We start from the raw sequence: 19,318 nt of genomic DNA, 5'->3' as shown, positions 1-19,318 counted from the left end.
ATTATTAAACTCTATGATCACACAGTTTTAAACCTTTTAGTTTATAAGGCAGACTGTGTGTAATGTGCATAGTTTCAAACAATGATTGCATCGTATCATTGAAAAGTTTTTGCATTAGGTGCTCTTAATTGTATTCCTCAGTCTGCAGATAGAGTTGGGATCTCTAATCATTGAAGTACTTTAGGTTTACCTATAAGTTTATTATTATTTGTTTTATTATTAAGTTTCCTCAAGTTGATGCATACTGTGATAAGATTTACCTTTTACGTTTTTTTTTATTTAAGATTTTTGGGATAAGAGTGAGTTTTGTGCACGTAAACAGGTTTAAACCCGCAGTAAACTGACCGTTCCAAGGCGGTACCTAACAATCTTTGATAAACATACCTAGTTATAATTTATATATAGATGTATGCACTATGTTGTTTGTGGAGTTTTTTGCTGTTCTTCCATGTTTCTTGTTTAAACCTTTTGCTACTGAGCTTGTTTCTGTATTTTTTTACATAAGTATGAGCATTACATTTCATTATCTTTACTCAAGTCTGAGATAAAACTTAGATGCTAAAACACTAAATCTCAATACTTATGTGAACAACTACAGACAAAAGCTCAGTAGCAAAACGTCGTGATGGCGTCATGGCGGGGTCAAGCCATAATGCATCCATAGTGTCGGACAAAGCTTAAAAACAATAACAAACTCATTGTAACATTGTAATTGTTGAATTAGCAAGTGTAAATTGACCCATTATCTGAAACGACAATAACCGGATGAGCAATATTATTTCTGACGTACTTATTCCGATTAACATTCTTTGAAATAATATTCGATATCACTACAACTATTGTGTAACAATAGGAAAATAAGTCAACTAAATATGTGTTGCACTCTTTGTCATTATTTCGAGCAATGTATTGCTACTTTTCGTTTTGTCAACCTTCTTTGTTCAGAAGAGAGACTTAGTAAAACCAATCATGGTTCATTCTCAATTCTGTGATTTACTCACTGTATATGCATTTCACCACTCCTTATTTTGTAATTATGTTATGCATTTCTGTAGCTTAAACGCTTATTTACTTTGTTCAATATTTTCTGCAATAAATGCTGGTTGAACCAATCTTCTTTTGCTTTTTCGAAGTAAAAAGAGGAGACAAACTGTCTTTGCAATCCTTTGATTGTTTCATTGTTCTGCCTTAAAGAAAAACAAAAAGACGCGTACTATTAAATTAAATTCGTCAAAATAATAAACAAACACCTTTAAACTGGATCCCCTTACCTACCTTACCTACTTAAGTCTTAGTTGAATACATAAACGATTATATCGAAAACTTCTTATTTATGAACTGAACAGTAAAACTCATAAAAATATAATTGGAATACATACACCTGAAAACAAGGACAATTATCAGAACGTGCACAAATACCGACCATGCAGGTGAAATTTTTGTTACGGTTGTTTGGGATTTTTATTTGCAGTGTTAACATTGCTAAAGGTAAATTCTTCTACATATATGTTTTAAAAGAAATAATTTTTATTTTTTAAAAATATCATCAGTTTGCTTTTTACCGGTAAATAATTGAACACTCTTACGTTTTTATGATAATTTTTACGTTTTATTTATTTTGTATGCGGGAATATCTCAACAAATGATTTTGATTGTTTATTGATTACTTAAAAAATCTGTCATAACTAATTGAATATAAAAAAATACCAGATAAATATGAAATTAAATCGAATGTGGTGTAGAAGCTGGTCGGCAATTTTAATTCGTATGTTCAATTCATTGTGGTCTATAGAGTAGTGGATGTATTTTGTATTAACCTCTTACACCTTCATCTTACAATCCAACTCTTATCGAGTTCTTTACGATATGCTCAACTTAATAAATGTATTATAATAAACACCGTAAGTTTGTTTCTCTTTAGGGAGTTCCTACGCTGATGAGGTTAAAACCTTGTTAAGGAAACATTTCAACAACGAAAACAATATATGTTGGAGCACAGCTACGTTAAAGGCAAACCAGTATAAAGGTGACGAAAATAAGAGCATGGCAATAACTCTGATCAACGTGTACACACAAGAGTGCTACCAATACAACGATAACACCAACGTTTGGCCATTTTATAGGGCACTGAATACAAAACTTCGAGCAAAAACTAGTGAAAACATTTGGCTAGACACAGAAAGCTTGCTTAATCAAGGGTTGGAAATGATAGGCCTTGACACATGGGATCTGCTTTACAGGTCTTGTTTCTGCAACAATATCAAAAAGGGATCCACAATTATAGTTGATGATTTCTGGAGTACGTCATTGGAGGCACGCGCGTCAAACAATTTTCTAAATAAAGACAAAATATTTTTCCAGATTGTTGATGCTCGACGCGGGGCAAATATTCGCAATTATTCAACATACAGCGGGGAAAAAGAAATTCTACTACAATCGAAAAGTGAATTCTATGTTACAGAATATTTCACGGATGCAACTGGCATAAAAAACAAGAAAGAAGGAGTAAATGAGTCGGGAATTGTTTGGAACGACATGAAAGCGTTTGCCGTCGTGACAAGCAATATTCCTACAAGAGCTGTTAGGTCGGTTTCCAACTATTGCGATTGCTTGGCTGGCACAACATCTGATGCTTCTATGCCTGCAAGACGTTCAAGTGCCTTGTTTGTCATTGTCTTTATGATAGTTCGGTACATGAGAACAAAATAAATTTGTATGCACAAAATTAGACTTTTACAGCATAACGTTTTTTAAAATGATTAATGTCAATTTTGATGAACAAAACGCATAGAAAAACGTTTTGCGTGTTTTAATTGCTGTATTTTTTTAATTTTTAACTGTTTTATTCTATTTTCTGCTTGTTTGTACAATGATACCTTTATTATGAGAATATATGAAGACATAGTTTTAAACCTTGCTAAGGCAATCTATGTCAGATGGCTGTCTTTAAATGACTTTATCGTGTAAGGGCTAGCAAACTCCTGCATGATTCATTCGTTTGCATGTAATGTCTGTATCGGGTCATTGAGCACTTAAATTTAAGGCTATTACCATATTAAATGGATTAAGCTCCCAGTAGTGTTCCAGCACTATAATAATACATTCATTTGCAAGTGGTTAGAAATACAAACAATGCAAATAAGATGACAGAACTAATCATTGGCCCACCAAAATACACGGTCCCTCTCAAATGTTCAAATACGTATAATTATATAAATACTATGCAGACAACATTGAATTGAAATTCCTTTATTCTTTAGCAGAAAACTAGTTTGCGTTGCATGTCATCTGTCGTATTGAATATTAAATAATAGTCAATCAACATATTTTTAAAGCTGAAATAAAATTAACAACGGTATTTTTAGTTTTGTATTATATTTTGGTTATTTCTTATTTTGTTAAGGTTGTAATAAAAGAATATGATCGGATCAATTGATGCTTCGTCAGGTATTTGTTAAGCACCGGTAGTATGTTTCATTCCTTCTCTGATCGACGAAATTGGCTTATTCACATTATACTTATAATTGTTTAATCGATTTCAGCTGCAGAACAGTTGCCCCAAAGTACGCTATATCTTAAATAGTCCCCATTTGAATATGCATTGATATGAGCAACGTACTTAAAAATGCCGTTTATTAAAGTTTTGCTACAAGCAATTGCAAATGATAATATATATATTGAGATTCAATTAAGAATTTTATACAGGTGTTAATAACTATTTTTTGTAAGTTCTTTATTGCTTTTTAGTAAGGCTTGTAATTTCAAACAGGTTTTCTACATAGTACACGACCTGGATTTATAAACCTGGTCTTGTACTTTAAAAATTAGTTAGAGACAGTGGTGTACTTTTATTACTTTAAAGACACCACCTTACTATTCACTGTCCACACAGATAATTTTATTTTGTTACAAAGTTGAACATTAAATCTAAGATGTTATATGCATATTGCTCCTGAGCGCAAGTATTTATCGCAAATTTAAGTCAACCACTAAACACATCTGTTATTTTAGTCATCTAACGCTTTGACCGGAAAGCCTTAATGTTTAAGGCAAAGACGAAACAAAATTCTCTACTCAACTTATAAATTAAACATGAGAAATGCTAGTTAAGCGTTGACTGAAGTTCAATTATTCAAAATGACCCATATAAAATGCACCGTATTCAAACCCATTCAAATGGCACTGCATTGAAAACCCTGTAAAATAGCACAATAAGACACTCGATAATTGGTTCAGTTCATGTGGACAGGTATTCAACTGCTGTCTGTTAAATAAAACATAGTGTATTATAATGTCATTCAAAAGGATATTTAATATTATATCGGGCCTTAAAATAAATCAGATTATTTGCATGTATTGAATTGCATTCAATGATCTCCACAATTTCATTTATTATTATAATTTTATATTAAGGTGATTTCATACTTGCCTAGTTATAAGTCCAAAGGACGAAGGCTAATACTGCTGACTGAAGGCAAATAACTCTAGATATGTCCATATGAAATCGAAAATTTCATAAGTATTGTATTAATTAACTATTACGCATGCTACGACATGGTGGTTAAAACATTCTAATACCTTACCTTTTTTAAGCTTATTGCCCCTTTTCATTCATGGGTTCTGCGTTTCAAGACTAGTGTTTGCGTATTTTGACATGCATCCTTTATAGTGACATTACACAGGCTTATGAATAAAGCCAAATGCACTGTACATTATAAAGAAGCATATCTTTGCGTAATTATTTCGTAAATCGTTTATCAAACGTTTAAAATTGTTTTCACCTTCGTCGCCCATTTTGTCGTTTTCCAAAAAAGTTATACAATCAACCAACAGGTTAAATACAACTGTAATAACAAACCATGCAAAGTGGTTGAAGTATTTAATAGGTTGGTAATTCCATATATGTTTTAAACAAGGCCCACAATTTTTAAAACAGTCGATAAAACGAAAAACAAAATAGCTGCCAAATTTAATAATTTACAGCATTTTCGTATAAGGGTGAGTTTTGACAGCCAACGAAAATGTTCCATTCATCCAAACTCGTATTTGGCGAGTTAAGTAGCTTATCAAAAGGGCAGAAACTCAGTTAAGCCGACTTTTGTCCGTATTTGGCGAGTTTTAGTATATATTGTCCTCAATTATGGTATTATGGCTATGATTGTTTCAATATCGCATCAAACACGTTATTATTAATTAATAATTAAGGTCTATCAATTTAAACCAATAAAGAAAATAAACGAAGCCATACAAAATGTCTGTAATAGTTGAACTAAGTGCTTGTTTGGTAAATATCTATATTGTTTTATAGTTTAATGTGTGTTTAATTACACAATGAATACTTGTTGTCGTCAATTCAAGGATAGTGCTGACAAATATAGTACTGCGAATCATGGCGACTGCGAAATACTAGTTTAACAATGTGATGATTAAACGATTATTCAGACACTTTTATTTAGAGCTCAATCCAAAGCTTAGAAGGGAAACAACTGAACTAATATTGCTAAACATAAATACACTGCTTAATCATGCATTAGAAACTATTAGAACAGAAACATGACCTCATTTGTGTATTTTGTTTTTAATTTATAACACCAAACAGTGATATGTTTTATTTGTCAATGCATGATATCTTTCAAGAACATGACACTTAATATATGTTTTAAACTGGACAGTTATGAATATTCATGTGCTCTTAAAATGACATTCTTGACGTATTTATTATTATGTCCATACTGCAAAAAAGTAAGGAAGTCTCTAATTTTATAAGGACTTCACTCAAAGGCTAATGACGGGATCTGCCATACATCAGCAGATTCTTCGCTGCCTGATATTAATATTGGCAAATGTTTTACCCAGATCAATAGTAATTTGCCACTCAAGTTGGTCTTACAACATATTGGAATGGCAGGAATATCCAAATGTTATGCATCGACTGCTCGGTACACAGCCTTGCCTCCAAATATCAGTCTTCAAACCAATTTTTACAAATCTGCCGAAGAGTTATTTTATTCTAATTATGCGGTAACAATACTGCTTGTCAGCGCCTTTGTGATTTGATACATTGATAAACATCCCTAGTTTTGTTTATATTATATATGTAAAGTGTTGTTTGTGGAGTTTTGTGCTGTTGTTCCATGTTTCTGTTTATGATTGTTGGTTTTTGTGTTCTTTGTCTTTAGCGTTGACCCTGTGCCATTAAACAGGGTTTATTAATAAACTTTCGACTACTGTTCTTGTTTCTGTAGTTTTTCGTACAAATATTGATACATTGAAAATCGTCGGTTTACTGTTACTTCAATATATATAATAGAAAGGTGCACTACCGGGAATACAAAACTATGTTGGTGCTTCAACCCAAGAGCCAACCAAATTCTTAAAAAGCGTAAAAACCAGTCCACCGTAGCATTATATGCAGTAGAAGTGACGGTGGTACATCTTCTAAACGCTTTACTTGTCATTGGTTAGTGTACCCAGAATTCTTTATAGTTCTGGTTGAAACGTCCAATAGTGACCTCAAACGTCAAATATGGATGCAAAATACCAAATTGGTCATAATGACCTTGTATCATTGGTAGTGCGGACATTCGTATCAAACAAGGGACACACTGTTTTCACAGTTCGCAGAGCCTGCGTCCATGTCAGGCAAATCTAGCCAATTTTCAGGAGAGCGGAAATACTGTCCCGGCGATATAGTCATGTCATGACTTTAACTCAGTGAGCATCCCAAGGCGGTAACCTTAACATTTATTGATAAAGATATGCTTATGCATCCGTTGTCAGTGGTATTAATTGTACGTTGTTTGTTTCGGTTTCTTGTCTATGTAATTTCTACTGTATGATGTTTTAAACATTAACAAATGGTTACCTTTCCTAAAAATAAAATTTTCTTATCAGAAAAGGATCGCCGAGTCAAATCTATTTCCATAACCCTGTGGTAATTATAGTGTTTGTAAGCGCTTTGGTGAGCTGATGTATTTGGAACTTTACAAGAGTCAGTCACCTGTTTGTCCATTTTCCGTCATGGGGTGTTGGTGTGCCAACCTTACAATCTAACGAGGGCTGGCCCAAACATGGTTTGAAATGGGGAAAAGCACGCACGGTTGCATTTTTGAATATAAAGGAGACGGAATGACATCTTTTCAGAACGGTTTTCATGTCCATTCGAAAGTATTGTTTTTTGAACGACAGCCGACATCGTTATGATTAGTATTGACTCGGTCACAACACCTTGCTGTTTTTTTTAATTTGTGTGCTGGAATGAACAGCAATTTAGAGCCGATGAGGAAAGCGTTAAAAGACCCGAAAAAATCAATGCACCGGGTGAAACCATTGTTTTGTCGCAACAAGAGGACAAACCTGTTAAAGAGCATCGTGTGCCAATTCATCCATTCTCCTGAGTAAATATTTGAAATCGCATGAAGCTGCGTCGAAATGAATATGCTTAAATGATCGAAATACATCCATGGCGATACAATGAGTTTCGGCGCTAAAAGATTGACGGCTTATCGATTAAATACCTCAACGTCAATATTGATCTTAGTAGGTTAGTAAAAGGTCTTAAAATTGTATCAGCAATTCATCCAGAGGCCTTAGGCATTCAGTTTTACTGGATTCTGTATAAAAAGGAGTCATTCTTTATGCTGGTCGGCGGCCATACTTGCGAGCAGAGCGACATTCGATGGGTTTATAACGGTCAACACTAGCCGATAAGCGTATGAAGTTTGAACGAACTCTCCGAAGAACGGTCAAGTTGTATTCCATTTCGTTTACAACCAATAATGATACTATGAAAATCAACAATTTTAGAGTTAATTAAGGAAGCTCAGTGCTTTTTACTTTATTCGTTGTCGAATGAACAACCGTGAAATAAACTATTCATAGGAGAATATAGCTACATAAAACTAAAATGCTACTCGCGAGGTATGGTAAGTTTCAATTACGAGGGTATGAATGACGCAAATAGTTTGTGACATTTAATTTACTGAACATCAAACGTTTACGCACCCCTGAGTTTTCCAAAGAAAAGAAAAGCGAATGTTCTAAAAATAATAATGCAATCAGAAGCTTAACGATGACCTCTCTTATGCAGAATGGGGCATCGCCTGTGAATATGTTGATCTGAAACGCGATACTCGATAATACGATGATGAACACGCGAAATCACGATGGTGAAAACGCGACAGTACGATGATGAAAACGCGACGATACGCTGATGAAAACGCAAAATAGCAAAACTACGATGATGAAAACGCAACAGTTCGATGATGAAACCGCGACGGTACTATGATGAAGACGCGAAATAAAAAAAAAACAAAAAAAAAACTACGATGGTGAAAACGCGTCAGGTCGATGATGAAAATATGAAATCACGAAACTTCGATGATGAAAACGCGAAAGAACTATGATGAAAACGCGAAATCACGAAACTTCGATGATGAAAACGCGAAAGAACTATGATGAAAACGCGAAATCACGAAACTACGTCCGATGATGAAAACGGGAAAGTACGATGAAAATATTTTCAAGTATAGAAATTAAGTGTTTGCATTTTTGGCCAACAATTGTTTTTTAATTCTGGCTGATCATCCATTTATCAATGCCAATGAAGTTTAGCTTGTATGATTTTCATGTCGAATAATAACACTCTTACATAGTTTGCCTTCCTCATCCCGCATCAGCATAGTAGCCTAAAATCAAAACAAAATCATAGTTTTTTTTTAACTTAAAGGAATTTAGTGCAGATACGAATGAATATAAATCTTAAAATTCAGTTAAGTTTCTTCCCAATAATTTCATCAATGATAATTCTCAATTCATATCGTTGTTTTGTAAACAGAGTTTGAATGTAAAACTGTCGTAACTGGTATCCTCCTTTATCAATATTCAACTTTCAGTTGAAATAGTCACCATATGCATTGATGCACTATGCATTGATGCACGATACATTGATGCAAGATACATTGGACGCACTTTACAACACAAATGCACAATATCGTCGTAATTATTCTATTAAATGGCATATGTAAACTATTTCCCATCAACATTCGCGTAATGGTAAGAATGTTTGATTTGGAAACTGTACTCGTATATACATACGACAGTCAGTTTTACACCACATTACATTTGTTGTATCTATTAAGGAAATATTACTATTAAAATATATTGTTGAAATGTTTAACCTTGCACTAAGCAAGAACTGCAAAGGATAATCTCGAAAACCTAATAAAACATTTTAACCTGCATAGCCGGTAATTTTGCACGATTTGAAATTCTCCTTATGTTCAGAGATATACAAAGCTAGTTTTACAGTGCATTTCATTAATGATAAATTGTAAAAATTACTTTTTATAAACGTTAACGTTATTCTACTAAATCGAAAGTAAATGATAACGATATATCCATTTAAGCAGATCAATTTACAAAGTATATGGATAATATTCTCTACGTGTTTTGGTAAATTTTATGAGTTTATTACAAATTTGAATTGCACGTACAAATATTAAATCTAGATTGTATAAATTCAATTTGATTCATTCACTATTGCTTTTATAATAATAATATTTGTGTAAGCTGTGTAAAAGCATTTGTTAAAATACATCAACGTACAACGAAACGAAGGCCCGAAAGTAAATACAACCTTCTAGTCTCCCTCTATAATACACAGCAAACTGTTCTCGTAGTATGTTTGTGTTATTTTACACTGACTTTTTTTTATAAATATTGACATACTCAGAATTAAATAAACTTGTATAGCGAATTCGTTCTGTACCTATTTTGCCTGTTCTTGATAAGTATGCAGTTTCACTTTAAGCTTAAACTGATCACGGCTGTGTATAGCTGTCAGTCGAATTAGAACCTATCATATTATAACGCTATAAACCGATAACGCTCGCCAAATCTAATATGAAACAAGTCACCTTATCAAACTACGGTAACAAAACGAAGGCGGGGCTCTTAAAGCGGCATAATCTGCCCTTTGTTGCAATTAAAATGGTGTAGTAAAAAAAAAGTTATCTTTGTCGTTTCATTATCGGGGTTTGATAAGGTGATTAGTTTCATCAAACACTTTGACAAACCTGTTTCCAAAATAATGTTTTGACAGTGCTCCGTCAGACGGCCGTATTGTGGAAAGATTTGTCGAAGTGTTTTAAGAAACTACACCCGCAATCAAACTCTTGTAATAGACCTAAGGCGGGGCTCCGTAAGCGGCGTAGTCTGCGCTATGTTTCATTTGAAATTGTGAATAAATAGGAGAGTTATCTTTGTTATTCTTCATTTTAAGCAAAATGTTGCCTTCCGACGTAGCGTATATCACGTAAATTATCCCGTGGTATACACACACTGTACGAGTATGTTTCGCATTTAAAGAGGAACTTTTGCCTGCTGTGCATGTCCCTATACGATATGTTTGACTTTTATTCACAATATCCGTTACAATAGGCTCTGAATGTCAGCATTTACATTGATTTCATGACAAATACGCGGCATATGTAAGCATCCGTGTCCTATGGACAGAAATTATATCTAGAAGTTGATTGACAAACACCCATTCACATACAAAATATAATAATTGCTCTGCCAAACTCAGGTATAAATAAACATAGTTATGCATAAGACATTTTACAGTGTAATATTCACACGTTTTCTTTATAAAATTAGATTATTTAGAGTAAGCCTTGTTGTATTACCTAACGACAAAATGTTGTTTTTACATTTCTGGAAACAAAATTGTTAAGATAATTTCATCGTTTCATGTTCAATGCTATTATTAAATTGACTCGCTTCAGAAAACATAGACTTCGAACAAAATAAATACACCAACTTGCAATCAAAAGTTTATTTAAGACAGTTGTTAGTTATAATTATAACGAAAATTTATTCAGCACTATTCTTAAGACATATATCATGGAGATTAATGGCCGCTTTTAAGGGTTCGATAAGTTCCCATTGAGGCTGTATCTGAACCCTACGGAAATTCCACCAGCCCCTGATTGATCCTATATATTATATAGTTAACTGTTCGCTGCTATAACTTTTTATGTTCGTATTACCAACACATTATTACCACAACCATATAATTACCACAACCACATATTACCACAAACCACACATGTACCACAAACGACACAAGTACCACCAACCACACAAATACCACAACTGCATTAATAGCACCACCTTTTTAATATTAGCACAACCACATAAGCACCACAACCACTTACAGCCAAATAATAGCCAAACATTTAAGTGATACACGGGACTCACCTAGTACATATACTTTACGAGCGAGACCCTGGCCCCTAAATTGTTACGTTAGATTTTGAATTTAGGAAGCAGCGATTTATTCCATAGACAATACAATTCATTTTTCTCGCTCTAGTTTTCCTAAAGTAATGACTTTTGTAGAGAGAAAATGTTCCTAATTTGGGACCAATCCGTCCGGCTGCTAGAATTTCCGCCACAATAAATTCTACGAATTTATCCACAAATTCTAGCCACGCATTAAAATAATCGACATAAATTGGTATCTAAGAATTCGCATACAGTGAAAAGGAACATATTGATACCGACGTCGGACAAATGAACCCTGTCTGGTCTATAAAACCCGGCAGTTGTGTAGTCAATATCTACCGAAAGACACCTTACCCTATAAATGGACATGACGGCCGCATTGCCGAACCCATTAACCCCCTTTCGTTTTCTTTCCATTGTTTGGTTAACATTTACTCCAACACCACAACATCCCCGACGTTGTAGAATATCGCACCAAATAATCGTTGTATCTGTAAACACAGAGTATAAGTAATTTATTTCGTGCTTAATAATACGACGTAATTTGTAGAGGCTCACAGTATCAAGATCATTTCCCCCGAGATGAAGCAGTATTGCTTTTGGTTGTATGTCGCTAAATAATATCTCACGTTGAATAATATGATGGACGTCGGTCCACTTCATTCCACGCACACATTTCCATCCTATTACATTGCCAGGAAGCTTAAGGTTCGCCATGTTCCGGTCCATTGCTCTGCGGCCAGCCCAGTACAAAATGGAGTCGCCTATTATCTATATGTCTATAATGAACAATAGCGTATATGGATGCAGTCACAACGGGCTCTACATTTAGTATGAATTATAAGACTTCCAACGGCCGAGCCGTTGAATAACGTCCATACTAACGCCATCATTAGCTAACTGCGTTACCCTGCCTATTCTAAAGCTATGAGAACGGAAATGAAGATCATCAAACTTCGGTTCGGATAGCTTTTAACAGTATACTAGAAAATTGTGACCTTTTGAGCGGGGATCCGTCTTTATGGCTGAACAAATAGCCAGCATAGGTTGGACGACAGTTTACGTAATGTCGTAAACTACGGATCGGACAGAATTTAGCGTCTGTTTCGCAAGGTATTATCAATTCAATTGGAGACCCCTTATTTGATGTCTTTGAGATTCGGATTCTAATTTTAACGAGCTGATCGTTGTTTTGGAATGATATATCATCAATCATTAAAGGGCGATCGCTATGTAAGACTGTCGTAAAAACCAATTCACTGATGCGAAACATTCCAAAATAAGCCAGAACAGATGCTGCATTGAAGAGTAATAACTCGTACTTATCATAACAAAGAAGCGGTTGTTTATTACATATTAATTTTAACTTGTGCAGTAATATTGGGGCCCTATTGTCTTTTGACGTTTTTAATTTTGAACATCCCTCAAGCAATTTCTGAATTAAGAATACACCATTCGGGTCGTACCAGTTACATAGCTCATGCTGGTATGCTAACCCGTTAACATATGTTCGAATTGTGCTTGATGCGTAACCTTGCTCAAAACAATATGATATGAACAATACTATTTGTTCCGGTGGTGCCGGCCATTGCGTTGGCAAATTGTAAAGTATCTTAGATTTTTTAAAAGCTTTAATCGCAACGTTGTATATCAAACTGGTATTAATGGCTAAACTACTGGACAGTAGCTTGGGAATTCTGCTTTGAAGACGTTCCATAGGTGGCTGGGCATTTTGTCGGACTGCCCCTCGGCGTCTGGCGCTAGTTGTCGGAACGCCTGTAACGCAATATTGTACTCTAAACATTGCATTGTTAAGAAACGGACAAGAACCATGACTGTCTCCGATTAAGATGACTTTGCATTAATGATGGGGACCACCGCCTTATTATCGCAGATAAATCGGATTTTCTTATTCTGCAAGTTCGAGCCCCAAAGGTGGACCGCGACAACAATAGGAAACAGCTCAAGAACTGTTATGTCAGACGTTATGCCAAGCACGTGCCATTCATGCGGCCATGGGGAGGCACACCATTTTCCTTCAAAATAACATCCAAATCCGTGGCTTCCGGCCGCGTCGGTGTATAATTGAACATCACCATTCGATATCCAGAACCGGTCATGGAAAACCGAAATACCATTATACTTTTTGAAAAAATGTAGCCACATCTTTAAGTCCTCTTTAATCGATTTGTTTATGCGAATATGGTGAAACGGCCTAGTTACTCCGCACGTGGGGTTTATGAGCCGCCTACAGAACTGTCGCCCTTGGTAAATAACTCTAGCAGCGAAATTGAGCATTCCAATAAGACTTTGCATGGCCCGTTACGTGACCTTCTCCTTTGTCAACATAGCACTTATTCATTCTATAATACCATCTGTTTTGTCTTGAGGCATACGCACCACCATTTTGGCCGAATCAAGCTCTAACCCAAGAAAGCATCATACAGTAGTCGGACCTTCCGTTTTGTCGTCAGCAATAGGAATTTTTAGCGATATCAGTACATCGAGTGCCAAATTCAGTAACTCCTGACAAGATTGTGGCGTTGTGCTACCGCCAAGATAGTCATCTAAATAATGCAATATCTCTCCAAATTCCATTCTACGGCGGAAACAAAATTTGATAAAGCAGGCAAATTTCTCCCATGTATTGCAAGCCAGTGAGCATCCGAAAGGCATACTTTTATGAACAAAGTATTTTTTATTGAATTTGAAACCAAGTAGATCGAAATCTTGTGGCCTGACAGGGAGCAACCGGAATGCATTTTTTATATCAAGTTTAAGCAAGGAACAATGTTTACCTAAATCTTGTAACATATGAACGGCATCATCAAACTGAGTGTATTGAACGATCGCTAACTTGGGATCAATAAAAGCGTTTACTGACTGTCCCTCGGGATATGATAGATGGTGGATCAATCTATATTCCCCTTTTGTTTTCTTTGGAACTAAGCCTATGGGTGAGACGCGCAATGTTGGCATAGGGATATCATCATATGGTCCAGCGACTCTTTTAGCAATGACTTCTTTATCATTTTTTTCTGCGTTATATATCGTAATTGGTTTGCTGACTTAAGATTTCGATATTCTACGTACAGGCGGGGGCCTGTATAGTGCAAAGGAAAGCCACCAGTGAAACCCGTCCATAAAGCGTCACGATCTGGATGATAATAAAACGAAAGTTCATGTTTTAACTGACTAATATTGATTGGTGAAATAGCGATGCGCGTAAGCTCCAGGTGTAGGTAAGAATCTGTAGTATGAACCTCGTGAGAAGCGCCTAGCGCCCCGAAATCCGCCCCTGTTGAAGCGAAAATAATTGTTTCCCGCTGCCTTAGACCCATTATTTGCTTGAAAAGGTGCTTGATGAGGGAGTGATTGAGTAACTGAACTTGACACGTTATTCGTACTCGCAACGGTTGGACAGTATATGCGTGGGTGGGCTTGACCACACACTGTGCATACATGTAAATATTTACAGCTTGGCCACGGACAATGACCTTTGTTAAACTCAAAACACTTTCCTATGGAGTTTTGTGACGTACGTACGTCATTGCTGGATTCCCTCGGTGACATACATCTTAACCACAAGTCATGATTAATGCAGACCATGAAGAAGGGTACATCGATTGCCTTAACCGGAATTGTTCGTCGTATGAACGCCAAGCATACCCAACTTGCCTTCTAGCACATTCTCTAATGAGGGACATATATTGAAGCATTTCGCATGCGCTGTGTGGATGTTTCTTTATGTAAACAGACATATACACGATGTAATCATCGGTCCATTTTTCAATAGAGTTCAGTTTATCCTTGCATGCATTGGACTTGGATTCAAGCACGCTATTCTCAGCCAAACGCAAATTTGTCCCCCTTCAGAAATCAATCAAACCAACTGCCCCTTTAAGCATCAATGCCAAACTTATGTATTCGCCCGCCTGAATCTGATTAACCAATTTATTTGGAATATGTATCGCCAAATCATCCCCAATACACCGACTTCGTTCTATTTCGTTAACCGTACCCTGGCCCCTAATAGATCCATTATCAACCAGTTTTGCCGAATTAGGCTGGTCAGTCATATAAGCTGGACAGACATTTGCCAAGGAGTTTGGACTTGGGTCAACAGTTTGAGAGCCCATGGGAGGGCCCAGAAAATTCACACCGCCACATCCAGAAATTTTGTCATTGGTTACCAAAGTGCAAAAATCAACAGAATTTGAACAAGAACGCACTATACCTGCTGGAGTCTCTGCAGGGCCCGACGACAACACCACGTGCTCAGGTTCGACTTCAGGTCCCACGCTAGGTTCAACGTCCCCATCAGTTTTCTTTCTTGAATTAGCTGCCTGCCGTTTCTCGTTCAACAGATTTGCCAAAGAGCCATATGGTTTCCTTCTTCTTACACCTTTGCCCCTCATTGTATCGTTTATCTGACGATTACTTTGGATTTTGAAGAGAAAAAATATTTTGCTTCTTGTTCGGCTTGATTCGGTATTGAAAAGGAAGTACTGGGTCACGTGATAAACACTAGTCTATGACGTCACTTAAATGACGTATTACTTTTGCCTGTAGGATAACTCTTAAAGCTTAATTCACTTAACCGATAGAGGTAACCTCCCATAAGGTGCTACAATTATTATCCCCCCTGAAAAAACAAAGCTCGCAAAATAAATGTGGTTATTTCCTACTGAAATAACCAGTATTTATGTATGCACCAGATTTCATATTATATAGGAATTATGTCAAATGTCACTACAGGGAGCTGAGCTAATTTAGCATTTTCATCCGCGTGGACATGTATATTAGGATTAAAAGCTGAAACTAACAATTATATTAATTTACAATGCACCAATTTCATTTGACTTTGTTTTTGTGTAAACCGGTATAATATGTAAACATACAATATCAATGATTATATTGATAAGATTGTATAAAAATGAGGCTAACTAATAAGGAAGTTTTGGTAGTAATATTGACTACGCCAATTGAATTTGCCACGATTGGCGTGCATGTTATAGGCCAGGCTATATGCTACAAATATATGTTCTTTCACGCTCCAGCCCTTGTAACTGAATCAGGGCGACTTATTTTACGTATATGTCTTATAGAATCAAACTCAGTGACAATTTATTTGTGTGGGGACATACTTATATTATGTAAAGGTTATTGTCGTTATCATTAATTTGTGAAAACTATCCACTTACTTGGCCAGCCACTGTTAATATCTACCACTTCGCCTGATTAAAATAAAAAACGACTGCTGATTTACTGGAAAACTTAACAAATACTGATGTCTCGACGAATAGGTGTTAAGATACGGAACACGACAGGTCACCAGAAAAGCGTCCTATCATAATACCCCCTATGTATTCTTATAAATATGTATCCTTCCATAGATCAATAAATAGAGCATATATAGTTTTTAATATTTAAACACATTTATAAAGTGCAATCATATATATTGTTTGTCTGTCATTTACTGATTACATAATTATTCTTCATGAGTTAAGCAATAATTATAAAACAATTCATTTTGAATCACTCATTTGAGCATCATATAAAATTTATATATATATATTATTACTTATATTCAATATCAATGTAATACTTGTTTGTTTACACATTAAATAATTATCATCTGCAGCAGAACTGCTGGTTATTATTTTAAAATAAGGTGAAAGACATCCAAGTTGCATTAACATTGGAAAAACGTATGATTAGAAAAAATTAACTATAACGGCAATAATACTTCATGACCGGAGATGTAGTGCCTTAGTTAATTTAAGTTATCTCATTTTGTATAAACAATCTAGGCAGACATTTCTTTAAGAAAATGTTTGTTTTTTTGGAACAGATTAGAAATTCGAAAGTTGAATTAGTCATAGAACTTTTAGCGTTGATAAAGATTACAGTTTTGTTCAAAATACGAGATCCATTAAACGCTCAGTTTCAAGTTGACTTTCAGAGCCTGTTTTAACGAATATTCTGAAAAGTTATCAAAACGGTATGATAGGGACTCGCTCAGCAGTCAAAACAAGCACTTCTTTTTGCATATTTTAATGCCAAACGTACTCTCATCGACAGCCGCAAAACATCAGAGCGCACCTTACATAGATTACACAATCATAACAACATTCGTTATCTTCACGGAAGTCCGAGTTAAGAATAAACGACTCGATAAAGAAAATCTGATATTTTATCAATTCCAGTTTAGACTTCCTAGCAGAAAACTGAACGTGTACAATATCACTGTTATTTACTGTTACCTCATAAAAGACATGATTGTTTTGTTTCGAAATCGATTTTGTACTTAAAATTAAGAGACAGATTTGTGGTCATGAGCTCAGGTAAAATAATACAATAAAAATACAGGGATAAGCTAAGAAGTCAAAAATTTATATATTAACCCTATTGAAAAAACAGGGAATTTAACTAAACAAACGCTATGCCCTTCTTTGAGGGAATCATCAAGGCAGTCAGTTAAAGTTGCACTCTCACAGATAAACCATTTTACAACTTTTTCATTTTTTGTCTTGAAAGAGATTTTTTGCGTAAATATCTGCAAACCAATGATTAAAGATTGCTGACAAAAACTCAGATCGTAGATTTTCATATTTCCATTACTAACGATCTAAGAAAAATGCATCAATTTTTTAACTTCAAAATAAAAATCTGCGAACTAAATTTTTATTAGCAGTCTTATATAACTGGTTTCCATGAATTTTCGCAAAAAATTGCTCATTCCAAGACAAAAATTAAAAAAGTTGTCAAAACGTTCAATCTGTGAGATTGCAGCTTAAAGGGATTTATCCGAAAACTAGATCTTAGTCAGTCTTTTTTCAAAACAAAAGCAAATATGAACATTGATTGCCAAGGATACATTATTTGAAAATAAGTCAAGCGCAATAAATTTAGCACTGTATGAAAAAGGAGCAACTTTTTATTTCAAGATCTCAGGACTTAATATTATTATCTTATGATATTATGAGTTGGAAAAGTTAAAAAGGTACAAATATCAAGATCACAACAACAACACAGTGAAGTTAAACCTTTAAAATCATTCTCAGTAATCACTTGATATTAACCTGCCAAAATAGTTGTCAAATAAAGGAAATAAGCAATCGTCTTTTTAAAGCGTCAGTTATTAACTATTTAAAACGTTTACGGAAAACAGTAAGATGATGACGAGCGTTATCGGTAAACAGCGTAATCATATGATAGGTACTTATTGGAATGACACGTGTAAACAATAGTTCGAAAAAGGCGATCGGTTTAAGCTTGGAATTGAAGTCGCATATTTGTCTAGACCAGACAAAATAGGTTCCGAATGATTTTGTAATACAAATTTATTCAATTCTGAGTTAGTTCATGTTTAAAAAAAGATCCGACGGTGTAAAACAACAATAATATTACCAGAACAGTTTGCGGTGTATTATAGAGGGAGACTAGAAGGTTGTATAAACATTCGGGACTTCGTTTCATTGTACGTTGATGTATTTTTACCAAATGCTTTTACACAGCTTACACAAATATTATAATAGCAATAGTGAATGAATCAACTTGAGAAAGTTATACAATCTGAATCAAACATTTGTTTGTGCAATTCAAAATAATATATCAAACTCATAGAATTTACCAAAACACGTCGAGAATATTAACCATATACTTTGTAAATTGATCCGCTTAAATGGATATATCGTTAACATTTAATTTCGTTCAAGATTTAGTTGAAAACATAACACGTTTATAAAAAACCCCAAAACATTCTTATAACGAAATGCACTGTAAAACTAGCATAGGATGTATATCTCTTAACATAATATTTGTTCTTGCAGTTGAAAACAAATTGAGTGATAAAAATTACCAATAAATGTCGAGCATATTTAGTGAATTCTTTTACATGAATTCGTTTAAACCTATCCTTATCCTTTACTCTCGTTTTATTTTAAGTTGAATAACTTTTTTAAATAGACATCTCATTCTATAGCTTATCATTTATGAAATGCACTGTAGACTTTACAAATCTCTT

At 34.9% G+C, this 19,318-nt stretch overlaps 1 protein-coding gene across 1 annotated transcript; it reads left to right on the top strand.

The window, feature by feature from the left end:
- Positions 1–1,387: 1,387 nt before the first annotated feature.
- LOC128206359 (uncharacterized) lies at positions 1,388–3,374 on the top strand. The gene is made up of 2 exons (XM_052908752.1): positions 1,388–1,488; positions 1,922–3,374. The coding sequence occupies exons 1-2, from the start codon at positions 1,425–1,427 to the stop codon at positions 2,707–2,709; spliced, it is 852 nt and encodes a 283-aa protein (XP_052764712.1). The 5' UTR covers positions 1,388–1,424; the 3' UTR covers positions 2,710–3,374.
- The last annotated feature ends 15,944 nt before the right edge of the window (positions 3,375–19,318 follow it).

The sequence above is a fragment of the Mya arenaria genome, chromosome 10 (genome assembly GCF_026914265.1).
Source record: "Mya arenaria isolate MELC-2E11 chromosome 10, ASM2691426v1".
Classification (NCBI taxonomy): domain Eukaryota; kingdom Metazoa; phylum Mollusca; class Bivalvia; order Myida; family Myidae; genus Mya; species Mya arenaria.
This window is presented reverse-complemented; position numbering and strand designations above follow the sequence as displayed.